Genomic DNA, 22,222 nt, shown 5'->3' with positions numbered 1-22,222 from the left:
GGCTAAACTTAATTGGTGGTAAATTTTATTGTTAAAGGTGAAATAGTTATTATTTAGTACGAATTTAAGTAGTATAATAAATTCATATACTTCTAGCTTACTTAAGTTGCTATATTTGGAAAGGTTCGAGTTAATAATTTTGATCGTTTCTTTAATGGGGATATTTGAATACATGTTGGAAATGTCAAACGAGCTCATTCTATGGTGGGGTTGTAAGTTGAAGTATTTTAATCTTTTGCAAAATTCAATTGAGTTTTTAATTGATGAGTTACTCTGGAACTTATAATGCTTTTTGAGGAACTGATGTATAAATTTTGATATTTTATATGTTGGGCTATTTCTGCTGTTTATAATTGGTCGAATGGGTGTATTGTTTTTGTGTACTTTAGGTAGTGCCTTTGCCTTAGGTAATGTTGGGTTCATGTTGACCATTTTTTGTTGTTCTTGCTCGTTAAATAAACAAATTGAATTTTTAAGGATTGGTTTTAGATTCCTTTGAATTCTAGAGATCGGGTCTTTATTTACTATAGTGTAAGATTCATTAGAAAAGAATTCTTCGGGTTTTTTTGATGTAGTCACTTTTATTTACTAGGACTATTGTTTCGCCTTTATCTGCCTTAGTCACCTTAGTCTGCCAAATTATAGGTGAATCAATTTTATTTTAACATTGCAAACAATTTTAAGCCAAATTTTCAAATTGTAAAAACTGTGTTTTGGACGTCAATGTGTTTTAGAATTAAGAGTTAATCCATTTTAACATTGCAAATCATATTGTCATAATTTTTAATGTGTATATTATTCTTGTTTTAAACATTGTTATCACTGAAATTAGATTTACATTCAATGTAATGAAATTTGTAACAACAACCCAAATATGACAAACCTTGAGGCAATTGTATAGGCTGATGATGCTTGTGAATAAAAGCAAAACATGTCCCAGTAAATTAGTGCTGTAACATTACAACTTAGCAACACAAACTGTAATTTGTATTGAAAAGGTGGATCAAAATAACCAACAAATTGTTAGTATATCAATCCTCTCCTTATTCTATTTGTGACCTGGTGCAGATTTTTCTTTTAAACATCAACAGCCAATGGGTCCATGGAAAGCTTCTCGCCACTTAGATGCAACTGACGTTTGCCATACATATTTTTAAATCTATCTAGCCTTGAAGTCCTTTTCCATCATCCCCTTGGATTTTTTCCACTTCTCGAATGAAGTAATCCTAGTGAGGGTCCCATACACTGGAACCATACTCTAGTTGGGGTCTTACCAGAGACTTATATGCCCTCTCCTTTACATCCTTACAACAACCCATAAATACCCTCATAACCATGTGCACAGATCTTTACCCTTTATTTACAATCCCATTTATGTGATTATCCCAATGAAGATCTTTCCTTGTATTAACACCTCGGTACTTACAATGATCTCCATACCGAGCTTGATAGCTGCAATCACTTAAGTGCGGCCAGTATCCAGTGTTCCGGAGATAGTGGGTTCGAACCCCACTGTCGGCAGCCCTGAAGTTGGTTTTCCGTGGTTTCCCATTTTCACACCAGGCAAATGCTGGGGCTATACCTTAATTAAGGCCACGGCCGCTTCCTTCCCTGTCCTAGCCTTTTCCTGTCCCACCGTCGCCATAAGACATATCTGTGTCAGTGCGACGTAAAGCCAATAGAAAAAAAAATGATCTCCATAAGGTACTTTTACCCCATCAATGCAGTAATTAAAACTGAGAGGACTTTTTCAATTTGTGAAACTCACAACCTGACTTTTAACCCCATTCATCATCATACCATTGCTTACGGTCCATCTCACAACATTATCACATTATCAAGGTTATTTTGCAGTTGCTCACAATTTTGTAACTTATTTATTACTCTATACAGAATAACATCATCCGCAAAAATCCTTATCTCCGATTCCACTTCTTTACTCATATCAATTACATATATAAGAAAACATACAGGTCTAATAATAATACTGCCTTGAGGAATTCCCCCCCTTAATTATTACAGGGTCAGGTAAAGCTTCACCTACTCTAATTCTCTGAGTTCTATTTTCTAAAAATATAGCCTCTTTATGTTGTTGTTGAGAGCAAGTACATGAGAATCCCAGGGTGAAAACTATACTCTTCTACTCATCTGTTTCCGCGACGTGCCGATGAGTCTGAAAATCTCCATCACGTACACTGGCGGGGTAGAAGCGATCTGTCGTGGAGAAGAAAATGTTCCCCATGTCAGGAATGGAATCCCCTCTTCATTGGGATTCGGAGTAATTTAGGAGAAGAATAATTTATAGGTGGAAAGCTTCCTTTCTTAACAAACGGGCCTTTTCAGATGGGATGTAATTTATATTTTTACTAACTTAAAGTATTCATTCAAAATAGGCCAAAAAGTTGGGAGATGCCTAGTTAAAGGGTAGGATGCCCAGGTCGATAGATTGACTCGGGAGGATTCTAGACTTGGCCATCTTGACTATTTTATTTACCTGAGATCTAATAAGCGGAATACAAAATTCGGTTCCTATCTTTTTATTTGATCGTGGGAGTCATTCTTCTCAGAGTTTTGTTTTGAAAAGTTTGTAGTTTAGACATGCAAATTTTTGGAATATAGCACCAGGCCCCACAGCCGTATGGCAGGTTGGGCCTGACACATGCTTAAATAAAGGTTTCTCTTGATACTGTTAGAGATACACCTGTTATAAAGCAGAGGTCTCAGTGCTGCCACCCGTACCGCAGCTTGCTGTTAGGCCTGTTCTATATTCTGCCTGCAGGTCAAACTATGGTCCAACCGAGCTTGATAGCTGCAGTCGCTTAAGTGTGGCCAGTATCCAGGATTCAGGAGATGTTGGGTTTGAACCCCACTGTCGGCAGCCGTGAAGATGGTTTTCCGTGGTTTCTCATTTTCACACCAGCAAATGCTGGGGCTGTACCTTAATTAAGGCCTCAGCCGCTTCCTTCTCACTCCTAGCCCTTTCCTGTCCCATTGTCGCCATAAGACCTATCTGTTGTCGGTGTGACGTAAAGCCAAAAAAAAAAAAAAAAAAAAAAAAAAAAAAAAAAAAAAAAAAAAAAGTCAATAATTAGACCCAGATATTTAACTTTATTAGACCAAGACGGTGGGACATTGTTAATAGTCACATGGCTAACTTTAGGCCAGCAGTTGGTGAAAATAATTGCCTCGGTTTCATAGGTTTTATTTTCACCTTGTTCCAGATGCACCATTTCCAGAACAGCAATATTCATTTTTACAGCGCTCTGACAGCATTGTCATTTCTCCTATGAGATGTATAAATGACTATGTCATCAGCATACTGTTGGACTTCAACACCTTGATGGGTGGGAAGTTCATTCACATGTAGGCCTATAATACCGGGAAGAGGACTCCTGCTTGGGGCACTCCGGCTCGGAGGGCTCTTGGGGTCGATTTCTCCCCCTCACAGGAGACGTAAAAACTCCTGTTAGTTAAATATGATTGAATAATTAATTCTAACCAAATAAGTTGGAACTTTGTATGTTTCCAGTAGTGTTGCAATTAAATTTTCATGCCAGACAGTGTCAAAGACTTTCCTACATCTAAAAATACTGCTGGCATGTTATGGCGTGTATTGAATGATCTTGTGATGAGCCGGTCTAAGCGCAGCGTCGCTAGTGGGGGCACTGCACTTAGACCAGAAGTCAAAATGTTCCAGTCGTGAAATTCTGTGTGGGCCCACGTAACCGCTGAGGCGAGTGAGAAGTAGTCTATCAAATATTTTAGAAATGTGCGATAACAAGGTAATCGGGTGATAATTTTAATGGGAATAATCTGTCCTTCCCTGGTTTTGGAATGAATACCATTTTACCCATCTTCCAAGCACCAGGGAAGTATCCCATTTTGAGGCAAGGCGAAAAATAGTTGCCAAAAATACTACTGCCTTATAGGGCAGCAATTTAATTTCCTTGTTGGATACCTTGTCATCACCAGGAGACTTCTTCTCGTTTCGGCCCTTAATAACCCTGAAGTCCTCTGCGGGCTTTATGTCTGGTATGTCATTGTGAAGTCTCCATTGTCGTTTGAAAGTTGAGGCTTTTCTGTCTATCTCACGGGTCAGTCGTTCATTTTCGTCATCATCATCATCATCATTAGAGATATTGTGAGTTACACATTGACTGTCTATTAAGTCTGCGAAGGCCTCAACTTTATTGTAAAGGGAGAATACTAATCTGTGATGGCTATGAATTGCGCGCCGGGGAAGGTGGGGTAGGTTTAGTCAGATTACGAGTAATCCGCCAAAATTTGCGATCTGACTTGTTTCCTGAGAGATTATGGCAAAGTTCCTCCCATTTTTCAATTTTTCTTTCCAGCAATCGATGGCATACTTCCTGGGCTAGCTCCTAGTATTCCGCCTGGTCAGCTGGATTGTGAAATTTTTGCCATCTTTTCCTATAAGTATTTTTGATATGGATCAAATCCGTAAAGAAATCCGACGTGGTGTCGTCTTGAGAGCCATGGCGGTACTGAAACCGAGGCCGAGAAGCGTTCATATTTATGTCTTTTTTTTAGAGTGAGTACATGCTAGTCCCGGGGAGAAAACTATGCCCCTCAACTCATCTGTTTCCGCGACGTGCCGATGTGTCGGAAAATGTCCATCACGTGCACTGGTGGGGGAAAAGCGATCTGTCGTGGAGAAGAAAAATTTTTCTCCCCTCTTAACTCCTCCTACATTTAAAGTAAAGTTTGAGAAGAATATGAATTTGAAGGAAGAATTTCATTGAACACTTTCCATTCGTATTAGCTTCCATATCTTCCCCACATTTACCAATCACTGTCTCATAACCTACAGTTATATTTCCAACTTGGACCGACGATGTAGATGTTAGGCCCCTTTAAACAACAAGTATCATATTTTCAACTCTTGCTTTGAAATCAGCCATTAGTACTTCCTATCCTTTCTGTTGACCCTGAATATGATGTCATTTAGTGCTTGATAAAACTTGTCAACTTGCTTCTCATATGCACCCTCACATGGTGAATAGACAGAGACAGTTCCCATCCTAATTCCTCCAACTGCTAAATATACCAACATCATTTGCTTATTTATGTACCTAATATTTACTATGTTGTGTGCAGTAGTATTTCTGATGAACAGTTCTATCCCAGACTCTGCCCTTCTCTTTTTAACATTTGTCGAGAACACTTTATAATCTCCTATCTCTTCCTTGTTATTTCCCTTTACCTGAATATCATCAACTCCTAGCACATCCAGGTGCATCCTCTTTCTTGACTCAGCCAGTTCTATTTCCTTTCTTTCTTCCGTAAGCCCCATTAATTTTGATAGTTCCCCATCAAATTCCATTTCATTTGCCAAGTTGTTTTCAAGCAGCCCCTCGTCTGTCATATGGAAGTGGGATTCCGTTTTTCCCAAGGGTCCGAGGCTTTGTTAAAATGTTCTGAGCTCGGTAAATTTTGTGAAGCAGGATGCTACCCTATTTACACATAATCCCAGTGAGGATCTGTCCTCTGACGGGTTTGTGACCACTGGTAGATTGTATTGCTCTAGCCGCTTGAGCACAAAGAGGGCCATGACTCAGAATATGTCTGAGGTGCTCACTCCCATTCCATAGCATCTAGTATCATGACTCTCAGAACCACTTACTAGGCCACTCAGCCGTTGCCCATGGTTCACGAACCAGGACATGACCGCTGTAACCCCAGACCACAAACCATTTAGACAAGATGGTATTGGGATAAAAATGAAAGAAAAGAAAATAGGGTTATATCTCCTACAGTAATATAAAGTATGATAAAGACGTTTTTAATTTCTTTTGTTAAAATTTGTTGACAAAATGTAATTGGCCTATTGATTGAATTTGAACAGAAAACCCAAAATGACAAAATATGATATTTAAATAGAAAATAAATAAATAAAATTCCAGCTAATTATTGGTCGCACTATACTTTTCAGACAGCTTGTATTTTTCTGTTCACCCAAATAAAGAAAAAGTATAATTAAGGTATTGAAGATTCAAAGAAGTGTATGTTAACCAAAGATTTAAACCTATCAAAAACCTATTAGTGTCAGCTTGCATTCAGGTGCTAGTGTGTTCAAACCCCGTTGTCAGCTGCCCTGAAGATGGTTTTCCATGTTTTCCCATTTTCACATGAGGCAAATGCTGGGGCTGTACCTTTATTAAGGCCGGGATTGCTGCCTTCCCACTCCTGGCTTTTTCATATCCCATCATCGCTATAAGTCCTACCTGTGACAGTGCAACGTAAAACAAAATTGTAAAAATAAATTTAAAGAACTTCAGTGCTATAATAACAGTTCAAAATAACAATAAATTACTATCAAATGTAGATTTTGATAAGGATTCTTTTATTATGATGTTGATTAGAACAATAGTGGTATTGGCTGCTATAACTATGCTCATATTATTCCTTTTTCTTCATGACTGCTAGCGGCTATAGCTGCTCCAACTCATGTATCTATCAAATGTTCGTTATCACTGTTCGCTTCTTCTGTATGATACTTAATTCTATATATTTGGCCTTCTAACTCATATTCTTATTTCTTGCTCTTGGCTTTACAGCCTTTCCTGCTCATATTTCATATCTCATCTATTAAGAGCCAAACTAAGTCTCTTTTCCTACCACCCATCTTAATGCATTGGTTCAAAACCAGACCACAAAACAAGCACCAAGCATATGAACTTGTACACATGGCGCTGGCTGGATACTGTTCTAACAGCGGATAAGTGCCACTCAGTAAACTGGTAACATTTTAAAATTTAAATAGTTGTTACAGTATGTCCAAAAAAGAAAGTTTGATGTAGGCTAATAGGACAGTGAAGGAGGAGATGAGGAATCTGCACAAAGAGGTTAATTTGGCTTCATCTCATGTTCACTATACACTAATAGCAATCACCATCCATGAGGTACAGATATGAAACAACAAATTGTTTTACCTTTAAATGTTATTCTTTGTAATCTTGCAATTATGATAATTCAAATTAACATGATACTCATGATTTAGTCTTAATTGACCTTATAATATAATTTTAATATTTCATACATCATTAAATTCTGTCTTTTTTGCTATTTCCTTGCACATAATTTGGCTGTCCTTGTTGATTACTAATTGTAGTTCTAAATAATTTCCTCCTGTTGTATATCTAGGCATTGAGTGCAGTCCATCACAAACTGATAGAAGAGGATGGTCCACCATGGAATGAACCATAATGGTATTTTCATCTGCATCTTGTGGTGTTTTATCTGTGTTTGCATGTATATGTTGGCTTGTTTGTGATTGTCACTAATGCACCTTGTAGACTCCTGCTGCCTGTGTATTCTTTGAATGCTTAGTTTCCCATGTTTCTGCACCATGAAGAATTATTCTGTTCATAAAGTGTATTATGCCTTTCAGTTGCTAGAACAGAAAACTGCTTTACTTTCAAACAAATGAAAACAGTGTGGAAACAACATAAGAAATAGTATCAGGTAAGACAAGTGTGGGAAGGAAAACTAAGCTCTTAAAAATGGGTTAAAAACAAGTAAGTTTCTGATAACTTTCCTTCCTAATGCGTAGATATTTTCTTCAGAAAATTCAGTATGAGCCAGGTGACCCGAAATAAGTGGTATAAGATGAAGATGCATTTACAGAAGTTTCCCTTTTAAATATATCCTGTAAGTTTTTCAGTCTGTCAAACATTAGATACAAATTTATAAAAAGCTAGTAGAAATTTAAAATATTTCTTATTTATTTTTCAGGTATTTACTACTTTGTTTTCATAAATTTGTGTCATGTGATCAAAATGAAAAACTTAATGGTACTAATTTGACATGAAAAGCATGGCTTCCATCCTAACAAACAAACAAACAAAAACTTACTTTTTTTTTTTTTTTACATATATAGCTTCTTTCTTGCATACTATGATGAAAATTTGCAAAAGAATAAACATTGGCATGTTAAAGAGGTAGGTTGTCTTAAGTGAATGTTCTTTGTAGCATGTGATGTGTCCGTAGCTTTGTTAAGTAATACATATCTCACACACATTTTTGTAGTTGAGACCAATAATATTCATATTTCCTAAGTGCTACTAGTACACCTAATTACTTCAAAGTTGCCCGGCTCCATGGCTAAATGGTTAGCTTGCTGGCGTTTGGTCCAGAGGGTCCCGGGTTCGATTCCCAGCCGGGTTGGGGATTTTAACCTTAATTTGTTAATTCCAGTGGCTCGGGGGCTGCGTGTGTGTGGCGTATTCAGCATTAGAAATAATCCTAGGTAGTGCTCTCATCTTCACAGACATGCAGGTCACCTAATAGGCCATCTACAAGAAAAAGACCCATTATTATACTTCAAAGTTTGGCCCCTTTATACCAATAATCCTCAGTGTTACTCTTATTGCTTTCTCAGAAGTATTAAATGTATGATATTGCACCGGCATTTCTAATTGCGCCACGTTGGGCGACCAAATAAATGCACCGGTTACTTGTCTCCTCAAACTGCCGTACGAATAGGAGCCCAATAAATGTAACTAACGCTTTGCCCCGCGGCATCTTCCTCTTTCCTTACTCCACAGTCGACAGCCATTTAAATATGCCATAACGTGTGATCGACTGAAGAACTGCATCTCCTCTTTTCTAGTTTACCAGCATATCCATTTCTTCTTAAATGTAATTTTTTTTTTTTTTTAAACAAAAATAAATAAATAATAAACTCTCAAGTTCATCCAATCACAATCTTGCAATAATTCGACTTAAACTCTTCTTCTATAATAATGAAATAAAATAGCAATAATAATTTAAATCCTTAACTTCTAGTTTTATTCATGATCATAATGTATCTTAGGATGAATTATTAAATTATTAAAATGTTCAATTACAAACGTTGCATTCTCAAAAAAAAATTTAAGATAGTTCTTGATTGAAATCCAATCATCATCTCATGTTGTACTTATTGAATCGAGATATTAAAATGAGGAAAAATCAGTTAAAATATTTATCAATCATGTTGACTATCAACATTGTTAAAATATCAAGAATGCTTATGTATGACTTCCACAAGTCATTAATTTTATCTTATTTTCTCAAACTTCACTCATAACGTAAGCAGAGTAAGTAAGTTCCATTTATCATAGCTTTCAATGGCTATTCTATAATATACTAATAAAAAAAAAAATCAATTAGTTTTATCTGTCATGGGATAAAATATATCCATAATATTTCCTGAAAAAACATGTAGGACTAGCCTAACTTAGCATAATCACATCCATAATCAACTCATACACCTAATGGTGTCAAATTCTCATTTAAATACAATCACCTGATCGCGAAGTTTCCAAGGAAAATTGTAAATGATAATGATTTATTTGTTAATGGCAGTAATTCAAATTATGAAGATGCTTTCTCCCACAAATCATATCTTCGACATTAACCAACAAGATCTTAACACAGCATGCAAAATTCTCCTAGAAAATACCAAGTTTAAGCTGCAGTTTCAATTATTTGGAAATAATCTTTTGATGATCATACACCGATAATATCTTGTGAATTCAATAACCTTCTATCACCATATGTATATCACATTAACCCAAACATCATACGTTACTACGTAAATCACGCCGCAATTACGACAACTATAACCTATAGTTAGCATTATGTCGCGTAAATACCATCAATTATTCAAAAATACATATCTTTCATCATATTCATATAATAAACATCATGCCTCCACATAAATTGTATTAACAAATATATCAATCATTCCTCTCTTAGCATGTTTCAATATTCCACTACCATATCATAATGATGCTTTATGGGTTTGATTATTATTCAAATACCAGCAATGACTCTTTACCTGTGAAAGAAATACATGTATTAATACATCAGGCTCATATCTACTTACATTTGGCGACGATTTGACGTTGAATCAAGTTTTACTGTCTAGAAAATGATCTATTTCCATTTCACATTGCACTTCGATTGAATCACGTTATGAATAACACATTACTTTAGCAATAAGTCGAAGAATCATTTTCAAAGCTCTCCACAAATGAATATAAGCATCCCTACAAATGAATATTAATTTACATAATCGAAGACTACCTAAATTCATGGCTTTAAACAATTATATAAATTCTTTTGTGAAGACACTGCACATTGAAATCAGTTCTCGAAGATTTAACTGTAAACCTTACTATAATCACATTATAAAACATCAACATACTACATCTCAAGTAGTATGACATGATCTTTTGTGCAAGACAAATCCAAGAGAAGTGCAGAGAACAACAAATCCCACTTATTTTAGTATTTTACGATCTGGAAAAGGCCTTCGATTCTGTTCCTAGAGAAGCTATTTGGATGGTATTACGGCACTTTGGCTGCCCTGACTGTTTTGAAGGCTTAATCCAGGCTCTTCATGATGGAATGGTTGGACAAGTTCTTTACCTGAATGAGCTATCAGAAGAATTCTCTATCATAAATGGGCTTAAATAAGGCTGCGTGCTTGCCCCCACCCTTTTCGCCCTGTACTTGGCAGCCTTGCTTCATGAGACTTCTACTATTGACCATTTAGGTGTGGAAATTAAATTTGAGTATGATGGCGGACTACTCAACCGAACCAGGCTCCGTTCTCAGAGACTGAATCATAATACTCGCATAATGTAGCTTCAGTATGCTGATGACAATGTAACACCTGCCCATACACCTGAGGAGCTTCAAACATCCATCAACTGTTTTAAGGAAGCTCATGAATGATTTGGTCTGAATATATACCTACAAGACTAAAGTACTTGCACAGCTGGCACCAGATGGTGCCGTCCCTGAACTAAATGTCACCATAGCAGGAACACCTCTTGAACAGGTAGACCAATTCACCTACCTTGGTAGCATTCTAACTACATGCTGCAGCTTAGAAAAGGACATGGGAAATAGAATATGCTCTGCTCATGCAGCTTACGGCCGCCTCTCCCACCAAGTTTTCTCAATATATGTACCGAACTAATGGTGTACGGAGCTATAGTCATAACACATTACTATATTGATGTGAAACCTGGATACTTTACCATTGTGACATAAAGAAACTGGAACGCTTCCATCAGTAGAAACTTAGATCCATCACAAACATCAAATGGGATGACTACATAAGTGTCTGACTCGTTGGCTGAATGGTCAGCGTACTGGTCTTCGGTTCAAAGGGTTCTGGGTTCGATTCCCAGCCGGGTCAGGGCTCGGGGGCTGGGTGTTTGTGCTGTCCCCGACAACCCTACAACTCACACACAACACAACACTACCCTCCACCACAATAACAGTCTTGTAGCGGGCTGTCTAACGGCAGCCATACGTTAAGCAAAGAGGTGATGGGGATGCCTTGCTTTATTTACATCGGGACACCATTTCTGTGCATGCGTGTACTGACTGGGGTAGTGTTCCTTACTTTGCTGGAGCAGAAGATTTTACGATACATTCAAATTCATAAGGGACTCAATAAAATAGGGTTTATTGGATTTGCGCAGCCGTTTGTTGATGCAATTAAGTTATTTTCTTAGGAAGGGGCATAAAGATGGCACGTGCTGTGTGTATTGTATAGAAGAGCTCCGTGTTACCAGCCCAAATTAGCAAGATAATTAGCAGACAGGACCGGTGAGTGTTTGTCAATAATTACACCAGACAACTGACATCCAGCTCTAGCAAAAATATGTCCGTGAAATGTGTAAATAAGCATGTTAATAATCTTGACCATAATGGCCAGTATTGACTTAATCACAGTAAATATAGAGATGAATGATCCACCTAGTCAATACAATGTGTTAATTTTTTTTATATTTACCTTTCACATTTACATTATATCTAGTACATGTTTCGAGAATATGCAAATTCTCTTCTTCAGCTAGGTAAGTTAAAATTCGTGTATACAATAAGACCTAGTGAAAATGGGGCCACCTTTAAGAAATCTAAAACTATGAAAAGTACAATGTAACATGTTAAAAACTGATGGATGGTGGCATGGAATTAAATTCCATCTTGTCATATACAATAAAACACAGTAGGATGATGTCTATATGAATAAAATGTTGAGCACTGAGTCCTGTTGTGATGTGACATCACTGTGTCCTTGGTGTTCCAATACTTTCTTGTAAAATTCCAGTAGGGTGATATTAAGAATAATATAAAATGATATAAAACCTTGTTGTCAAGCCGATACCTTCCGCTGATATGTGTTTATGCAGCCAGGTTGATATGAACTTTATATGGTCTGTAAGAAGGAAAAGTAAAATAGAAACTGTAACTGCAAGACTGTTTTGTTTATGTTACAGTCGTGGCCCCCTTTTATTTATTTTATATTTGAATGACATCTCTTCTAACTTGGAAAACTGCAACTACCATCTCTTTGCAGACGACCTTCAAATTTATTGCCACACAAAAGTGAATGACATAAATGCAGCTATTGAAAATATGAACCGATAGTTAGAGCAGATCAGCTGTTATGCAGCTGAGAATTCTCTCTCCATCAACCCAACGAAAACACAAGCTATCATACTAGGGCCGAGAAACTGCTTGCCCATTTACACAGTCTACAATTTCCAGTCATTCAACTAAATGGCCTTGCTATCCCATTCTGTAAAGCAGTAAAAAGCCTTGGTGTCACTATAAATGAAACCTTAAACTGGGATGAGCATGACACTAATGTATGCAGGAAAGTTCATTCATCACTTCATCCCATGAAGATTCACCAGTCTATATTACCTCTTAACTTAAAAATAAGACTGGTTCAAACATTGATACATCCAATCTTTAACTATTGTGATGTTGTGTTGCTGGATGCTACCATTGAACAAAATAAGAAACTGCAGAGAGCTTTAAACTCCTGCATTAGATTTATTTTTTCATTGAACTTTGCCTCACATGTATCCCCTTTTCATGCACAACTTTCTTGTTTCAAAGTAGAGCAGCAGAGAAATCATCATGTATCAACCCTTATCTATTGACTCTTGACTGAAAATATACCTGAAAATCTCTCAAGTAATTTCAGTTTTCTATCTTCCTTTCATGACCGTGACACGCGATCTGGGTCAATAATAGCAACAACTCCACACCATTCATCTGCATTCAGTAATTCTTTACTTGTGTCAGGCGCTAGAATATGGAAAATGCTTTACCCCCCTGAAATTAGGAATTGTTCCTCATTAATTACCTTCAAAAGACAGTCTAAAGATTTCCTCTTTAATACGTAGGGTATATTATGCAGTTATGTGTGAGTGTCTTGAGTAAATCGTTCCAAAATGTTTTCATAAATTACTGTTATATTATTCGAATTTCATGTAGAGTAGTTAATATTGAATTTTTTTGCTCATTTTAGACTTAGGATGTAGATCTTTTAGTTTTAGTCTATATTAAGTATGTACAGTATATTAGGAATGAATATATATGTATTGTATTAAGTATCAAACCGCACAATGTGGTTAAGTGTAAGAGAGGACCAAGAGCCCTAACTTTGCCACAAATAAAGACATCAATAAATAAATAAATAAATGAATAAATAACAGACAGTTACCTACACATGGCAGATGCCGCCCACCCTCATCGGAAGGTCCGCCTTACAACGGCTGCACCTGGCTAGAAATAGCCACGTGAGATTATTATTATTATTATTGTTGTTGTTGTTGTTGTTGTTGTTGTTATTATTATTATTATTACATAAGCAATGTGGCAGTTCCTGACAAGACGCATATGAACAGAAATAAAAGCCTTCATCATCACACATCAGCTAATTGGGTAGCAGACTGCCTAAACAACTTCTCTACGGTGAGATTGGTCATGGCAAAAGGCCTCAAGGTGCTCCTTTGAAATGTTATAAAGACCAGCTTAAGAAGACTACGAATAGCACCAACATAAATGCTAACACCTGGGCAACAACTGCACAAAACCGTGTTCTTTGGCGCAGAGCTACTGCAGAAGGTGTCTCACTGTTTGAGCAGGTACGTGGTACACAATAAATTGAAACCCATGAGAAGCGGAAACTACGTCAGATCCAATCACGTCCTCCACCCACCTTTAGATGTGACCTGTGTGGTAACATATTTCATTTGAAGATTGGCTTGATCAGTCATCAGCGACATCACAGAGCCTACAGACTTTAAGAAGAATTGCAGGAGAAATATGTATTCTTGGAAACAAGTAGTGGCCGACAATGTATGTATGTATGTATGTATGTATGTATGTATGTATGTATGTATGTATGCATGTATGTATGTAACAATTCACTCAAACAAAAGAAACAGTTGAAAAGCACTTCATAGTGAGAGAAAGAAACTTAAGACCATTTAATTCAGGCATAACTGGAGTCAAAGAATAAACAAATCAAAATCAAGGAAGATTCTGGCAGAGCAAATGCAACACCAAGAAGGAGTGGTTCGAAAGGGATGAAAGTTGGGGAAAAAACAGAGACGGCACGGACGAATAATTGATGTTTATTTCAAACCGATATGCAGGTTACACAATGCGCACGGCATCGACTCAGTAGGATGTAGGACCACCGCGAGCGGCGATGCACGCAGAAACACGTCGAGGTACAGAGTCAATAAGAGTGCGGATGGTGTCCTGAGGGATGGTTCTCCATTCTCTGTCAACCATTTGCCACAGTTGGTCGTCCGTACGAGGCTGGGGCAGAGTTTGCAAACAGCGTCCAATGAGATCCCACACGTGTTCGATTGGTGAGAGATCCGGAGAGTACGCTGGCCACGGAAGCATCTGTACACCTCGTAGAGCCTGTTGGGAGATGCGAGCAGTGTGTGGGCGGGCATTATCCTGCTGAAACAGAGCATTGGGCAGCCCCTGAAGGTACGGGAGTGCCACCGGCCGCAGCACATGCTGCACGTAGCGGTGGGCATTTAACGTGCCTTGAATACGCACTAGAGGTGACGTGGAATCATACGCAATAGCGCCCCAAACCACGATGCCGCGTTGTCTAGCGGTAGGGCGCTCCACAGTTACTGCCGGATTTGACCTTTCTCCACGCTGACGCCACACTCGTCTGCGGTGACTATCACTGACTGAACAGAAGCGTGACTCATCGGAGAACACGACGTTCCGCCATTCCCTCATCCAAGTCGCTCTAGCCCGGCACCATGCCAGGCGTGCACGTCTATGCTGTGGAGTCAATGGTAGTCTTCTGAGCGGACGCCGGGAGTGCAGGCCTCCTTCAACCAATCGACGGGAAATTGTTCTGATCGATATTGGAACAGCCAGGGTGTCTTGCACATACTGAAGAATGGCGGTTGACGTGGCGTGCGGGGCTGCCACCGCTTGGCGGCGGATGCGCCGATCCTCGCGTGCTGACGTCACTCGGGCTGCGCCTGGACCCCTCGGACGTGCCACATGTCCCTGCGCCAACCATCTTCGCCACAGGCGCTGCACCATGGGTATCGGCTGCGATTTGACGAAGCGACCAACCTGCCCTTCTCAGCCCGATCACCATACCCCTCGTAAAGTCGTCTGTCTGCTGGAAATGCCTCCGTTGACGGCGGCCTGGCATTCTTAGCTATACACGTGTCCTGTGGCACACGACAACACGTTCTACAATGACTGTCGGCTGAAGAAATCACGGTACGAAGTGGGCCATTCGCCAACGCCGTGTCCCATTTATCGTTCGCTACGTGCGCAGCACAGCGGCGCATTTCACATCATGAGCATACCTCAGTGATGTCAGTCTACCCTGCAATTGGCATAAAGTTCTGACCACTCTTTCTTGGTGTTGCATTTGCTCTGTCAGTCAGTGTATATATATATATGAAACCCACATTGAGACTCAGGCAGTACCATTTCAGAGATGGACTGAAATTCCTGCTATGGATAGTATGGAAATGCCATGATAATTGCCAGAGATACCTCAAGCACCTTTCTTGAAAATGGTTACTATGGTGGCATTTTTCACGTTGGCAGGCACGTTCTGTGTTTCTGAAATTACAAGAATTAGGGAGAAAATCCTTGTCTTCAAATATAGTCCTCCACTTTGAATAAGTTCCGGAGGTCTGTTATGTGGTGTGGGAGATTTTCTTGGTTTCATTCTTTTGAGGGTTTTGATAAATTCATGGAAGGTTGGTTGGACTGCTATCCATAGTTGCAGAGGATGTTGTGGCACATGTTGGAGGAAGTCTTCGGCAGCAGTTGAGCTTTGATTTAAAAGTAGCCTGACGTGTTCTTTCCAGCATCTTAATGTCTTGATTGTAAGGATGGTGTTATTGTCAGCAGCTTTCAGTACACCTGATGAAGAGTGAGAGTGCCCAAAAAGTTCCTTTAGTTTGTCATAGAAATTCCAAAGGTCTCTGGTATCAGACAAAGTCTGGAGTTCCGTGGCTTTCTTCTGCTACATTTCATTTTTATCTGTCTTACATCAGCCTGACATTTCATTTGAAGCTCTTGGAAACATGCTTTCTTCATTACAGAGGAAGGGTCCTGTGTAAGGGATAAGTAAGCTTCCCCTTTTTTTTTTACTATCTGGTTTCAGAAGGTTTTCGTTATTATCATCAAATCAGTCATTTCTCTTCCTTTTCTCGTAGCCAATTGTTTTTTCTGCTGAATCTTTGATGATAGTTTGAAATGTGGCCCATTCTAGCTCTACATCCTTGGTATTGATTAGATCGGAAGTCAGTTGCTCTGTTATGGCATTTTGGAATTCTTTACCAACAGTTTCATTTTGAAGTTTGGAAGTATTAAATTTCTTCCTTGAAGGGTTTGTGAAACGAGTATGTGGTTTCTGGCGCACCAAAATTCTGAGTCGGCTGATAAGAAGTCTATAATCCATCCAACAGTCATTGATTTCTAGCTGTCTTTGTGATGAGGTCGTTTTTCTTGTCGCGTTGTCGAGTTACGACATAATCAATAAGGTGCCAGTGTTCTGAACATGGGTGCATCTATGTAGTCTTGTATCTGGTTGGTAAACGGAATTGTGTGTTGGTGATGAAGAGTCCATGCTCAGTACAGAGGCCAAGAAGAAGTAAACCATTTGCATTACAGTTTCCTATGCCTTGATTGCCCATGGCATTACTCCGTAGCCAATTATCGCTACCCACCAAGTAATAATAATTTATCCACAGTGGACACTTTGGAAAGTATTATATCCAGTTGATAGTAGAATTGATTCTTAGAATTTTCAGAGCTGTCCAAAGTAGGGTCTTAAGCAGAAATGAGAGTGATGAATTTATCTGCAGAGAGTGGTATGCAGAGGGTCTGAGTCTTTCATTAAATGCAGTAGGACTTAACCTAAGGATGTTTACCAGTTTAGTTTTCACTGCAAATCCAACACTATGAATTTGATGTTCACCTTCATTTTTCCCTTTCCATAAGATGGTATAGCCTGAACTAGATTCAGTAAGTATTCCCTCATTCAGCAATCTAGTTTCACTTAACGTAGCAACGTCGTTGTTTAGCTTTGCTAGCTCATGTGTGACGAGCCATTTGTCTTTCATATCTGACATTACTGTCTAGTAAAGTTCTGATATTTCACGATCTATCATGTTTACGACCGCAAAATTGGGGTGTCCTTCTGGATGAGGTTTCCCAGCCGGGATATGAGTGTGGCTACCAATGTTCAGCCCACATTTTCTAGGGTCTTCCCCATTTGGGGTCGGTAGCGGTGATCCTAAGTAGGACTGCTCAGACACAGATGTAGGACCAGATCCCTGAGTAGCCACTAAGTTTGAGGAAGGCGACTATCACACATCTGGCGCCAGCATGCAGGTCCAGACTAGAAGCTCCCGATTTCACCCTAAATCTGCTTCCACCATCTTTATCCCATCGCCATTGGATTTTGTCGGAGTCATCGTCATCATCAATGTCCCACTCCAGTCGCCCGGGTGCGGTTAACAAGCCTCCTCCACTCCTTTCTGTCCTTCCACTTTTCCTGCTCCATTACTTCCACCACATCCAATCCAGCTTCTCTAATGTCCTTCCAAATCTGATCCATCCACCGTCTTCTCAGTCTTCCAACTGCTCTCTTTCTCTTAAGTTCAACTGATAATAATTCATACAAGCCCAAACATATTTGTGCTCAATCACCAAAAATAAGGTAACAATCCCACAAGCAGAAAACAAAAGATCCTACACCCACTATATACAGGGCAAAAAAAGATATCTCAGGAGACTGAGACACGATAGGAAACGCCCCTATAATAAAACAAATGTGGGTAACAACCGAAGTACACCCAGACGAGAAGGGAAGAAAACATACCAATACACATCACAAGAATCCATGGTACATAATTCCTAATTCCTCAGAAAATCCTGATGAGAAGGTAACACGAGAATAACTTAATTACCTCTAAGGAGGTATGAAATGAAATATTAATATGGCATCTTGCCCTCAAAAAAATTAAAATAGCCTAATATACTCTTCCTTCGCTTCACTACAACAGCAGTTTACAAATGTAATTTATACGTAGAAAATATGAATTCAGCAACATGATTGCTCACTGCAATATGATATAAACATAACCAAGTGTAAGATTATAGTATAACTAGCAGAAGTACCCGTTCTTCGTATGGGTTATCAGAAACTGGCTTTAGTTACTCATACTATCGATGTGACTGACTTCATTAGATATTTATATCACTGGTGTATTTACTTAAGTACGTAGGAATTATTTGTCATGTTTGGAATTATAGTGTATCATCTTCTTCTTTTCTTCATGGGGCCTGTAAATATTAGTTCCTAATTAGCGTCGACCTCTAAGATCTTTTGCTACCATGTTTTTTCTTCATTCCCACCTAGATATACCTGCTCCCTTCACAAAGCTGCAGGTTTAATACCACAAATATAAATATTATTGAATGTATTTGTTTGATCCGACATTTTGTAACTATTACAAATGATCAAGTAAATACGCGATGCATAAAAGAAACGACTATAATTATTGAGAATTATAATTCTTATGTCGCACATCATATAATGTACCAGAGTATAAATGTTGAGAAATTTTTTCAAGTCATCTTGACAATTGTGTAGAATATATAGGTTTTCATGATTACAATGATCGTAAAAGTGGACCAAAATATCAGCACTAATAACATTAGCGATCCTACTACTCCTTTATTTGATAGAAAATAGTTTAAACTATAGGCAACAGACTCCGCAAAATGCTGAAACCTAAGCCAGTATGTAGAAACGGAGGTCCGTCAGCAACCACTGGTTGCTGTACTAAGGAGATCTCCGGGGCTATTCTTTTTATACTTCACTCTCTTTCCATCCATGCCCAAAGGAGTGCTATGAGCGTCTTACACAACAGTTTATTTTTTCCAGATAGTAAGTCATACGTATCAATTTTGGTTGGCAGCCATGCCCAAACGTACATGCATAATCTAGCTGCTGTAGAATTCTGGAGCTGACATTGCCGTGGTTACGGCCGTTCGTTTCTTTATCCGATTTCTAGAGCAGGGAGAGTGTGGTTCCAATATCTCCATAACGGTTGGGGTTTTTTTTCTAGTTGCTTTACGTCGCACCGACACAGATAGGTCTTATGGCGACGATGGGACAGGGAAAGGCTAGGAGTGGGAAGGAAGCGGCCGTGGCCTTAATTAAGGTACAGCCCCAGCATTTACCTGGTGTGAAAATGTGCAACCATGGAAAACCATTTTCAGGGCTGCCGACAGTGAGGTTCGAACCTACTATCTCCCGAATACTGGATACTGGCCGCACTTAAGTGACTGCAGCTATCGAGCTCAATATGGTTGGTTTTAGGGCCTTAATACATGGTCTTCGGGCCCGAAGGTTTTACCAAGTTTTGTTCTTTGTGTCCAGGGCCTTAAAATGAGCTTTGTCTTGTCCATGTACGACAAATTCGATTTCGCTTATATTAGCCTATTATTTTAATATTTTTATATCTCCCATCGTTGCCCCCCCTCAAATTGTTTTGAAAATAAAATACAGTCCATGTTACTCACTGGCAAAGTAGCTCTTATAGGTGAAGTAATTTTTAAAATCAATTCAGTAGTTTTTGAGTCTATCCATTACAAACAAATATGCAAATTTTTCCTCTTTATAATATTAGTACAGAAGTATAGATTACATCCCTACACATACGGTTGCCGTTAGGAAGGGCATCCAGCCGTAAAACAGGGTCATATCCTCGTGCGACACAGTTCGTAGCCGCAACCTCACAGGTGTGGGTAAAGCGATAGAAGAAGAAGAAGATACTCATTTTAAAAATTCACACGCTTTTTTATTCTTTTAACCCTCTTAAGTGGATTTTCCAAAAAGAGTGTGTTCATTGTTAAACAGATTCCAAGTACCAATTTTAAAGTCTGTAACATCTTCATTTTTTGAGATATATGTATCCTCCTATAAATAATTCAACTCCTTCCTCACTTCTTTTCACACAAACACACCCCCCTTAAGTGGATGTTGTGAAAACGAATATTTGTATTCTTTTATTTTTAAAGAGGATTCCAAGTATCAATTTTCATGTCTGGAACATGTTCAGTTTTCGTGATTTATTGTAGATAATTTCGCTGCTGTAGAATCCTGAAGCTGACATTGCCATGGTTACGGCAGTTCATTACTTTATCTGATTCCTAGAGGAGGGGTAGTGTGGTGCCAATATCTCCGTAACGGTTGGTTCTTGGGCCTTAAAACATGGTTTTCGGACCCATAGGGCTTACCGAGTTTTGTTCTTTGCGTCAAGAGGATTAAATTGAGCTTTGTCTCGTCCTTATACAACAAATTCGATATTTTGCCTATATTAGCCTATTATTTTTATATCTCCCCCCCCCCCCCGTGCCCTCCCACCTCGAATTGTTTTGAAAATAAAATACAGCCCATGTTACTCACAAAGTAGCTTACTACAGGTGAAGTAATTTTTAAAATCGGTTTAGTAGTTTTTGAGCCTATTCGTTACAAACAAATTTTTCCTCTTTTATAATATTAGTATAGATATGTGGCAGAACCCACAAAAAATATAATACAGTGAAACCTTGGAATGCGAGTAACTTGGTCTAAGAGTGTTTTGCAAGTCGAGCAAACATTTCTAGTGAATTGTAACTTGATAAGCGAGTGAGGTTCCGCAATACGAGCGTCACGTGTGCCTACATTTTCCCCTCCCCTGTTCGTGTGTTGAATGGATAAACGAGGTCTTTGGTCCTGTAGTGAAGAAATACCTTTCAGAAAATAATCTGCCGCTCAAAGTCTTGCTGGTTATGGCCTTGAGGCCTTGAGGACATCTTACTGGAGGAATTCAGGTTCTTTAAGGTTAATTTCCTTCCTCCCAACACTACTCCAATACTCCAAACCATGGATCAGCAAGTCATTTCGAACTTCAAGAAGCTATACACCAAAGCACTATTTCAGCGATGCTTTGAAGTGACCGAAGGAACAAACCTTACCCTCCAAGAGTTTGGGAGAAATCATTTCCCCATCGTGAACTGCCCAAAAATCATCGATAAAGCCTGGGATAGTGTCACCAAGAGAACTCTCACTTCCGCTTGGGGAAAGCTGTGGGCTGACTGTGTTCTTGGACGTGACTTTGAGGGGATTGTTGGTGAGCCGCCGATTGTCGATGAAATTGTGTCCTTAGGGAAGACTATGGGGCTGGAGGTGAATGACGTGGACATTCAAGAGCTGGTGGAAGAACATAGCCAGGAACTGTCCACCAACAAACTGATGGACCTGCATCGCGAACAACAGGAGGAGGTTATGGAGGAGATCTCGCCCGGGGAAGAGGAGGAGGAAAAGTCAATGGAATCTCTCACTTCAACTGAGATTCGCGAGAAGCGCAAAATGTGGGAAACGGTGCAAAATTTTGTAGAAAAACATCACCCGAATAAGGCTGTAGCAGTGCGAGCGATGAATTAGTTCAATGACAATGCAATGTCACATTTTCGTGAAATCCTCAAAAAGAAGCAAAAGTAATAGTCATTGGACAGGTTCCTCATTAAAGTTGCACTAAAAGAAAAACAAATCCAGTGAGCCAACAGATAGCACTGTTTCCGTTAGTGAAATTCGTGCTACACAGTAACTCTTCTCATGTCATCTCTCGTCTCCCTCACATCAAGGAAAAGTGCACTTTAATTTGTTTTACGTTATATTTTGTTTTAGCTATGGTATGCGAATAAATATTTTTTTGTGGACGAATCATCCACGTTTCAATTGTTTCTTATGGGAAAACTTGCTTTGATATACGAGTGCTTTGGATTACAAGCATTTAGCCGTAACGAATTACGCTCACAATTGAAGGTTCCAATG

At 39.0% G+C, this 22,222-nt stretch overlaps 1 protein-coding gene across 2 annotated transcripts in view; it reads left to right on the top strand.

The window, feature by feature from the left end:
• Nucleotides 1-22,222, top strand: part of Oscillin (glucosamine-6-phosphate isomerase Oscillin) — a 229,630-nt gene that overhangs the window by 172,594 nt on the left and 34,814 nt on the right. The window contains exon 6 of one of the 2 annotated variants that reach the window (XM_067142658.2): nucleotides 7,165-7,229. The exons of the other annotated variant lie outside the window; for it this stretch is intronic. Coding sequence (XP_066998759.2) covers nucleotides 7,165-7,227 — 63 coding nt within the window. The 3' untranslated portion in view covers nucleotides 7,228-7,229. The remainder of the gene's footprint in view (nucleotides 1-7,164; nucleotides 7,230-22,222) is intronic. 2 annotated transcript variants of the gene reach the window in all.

The sequence above is a fragment of the Anabrus simplex genome, chromosome 3 (assembly GCF_040414725.1).
Source record: "Anabrus simplex isolate iqAnaSimp1 chromosome 3, ASM4041472v1, whole genome shotgun sequence".
Lineage (NCBI taxonomy): Eukaryota > Metazoa > Arthropoda > Insecta > Orthoptera > Tettigoniidae > Anabrus > Anabrus simplex.
This window is presented reverse-complemented; position numbering and strand designations above follow the sequence as displayed.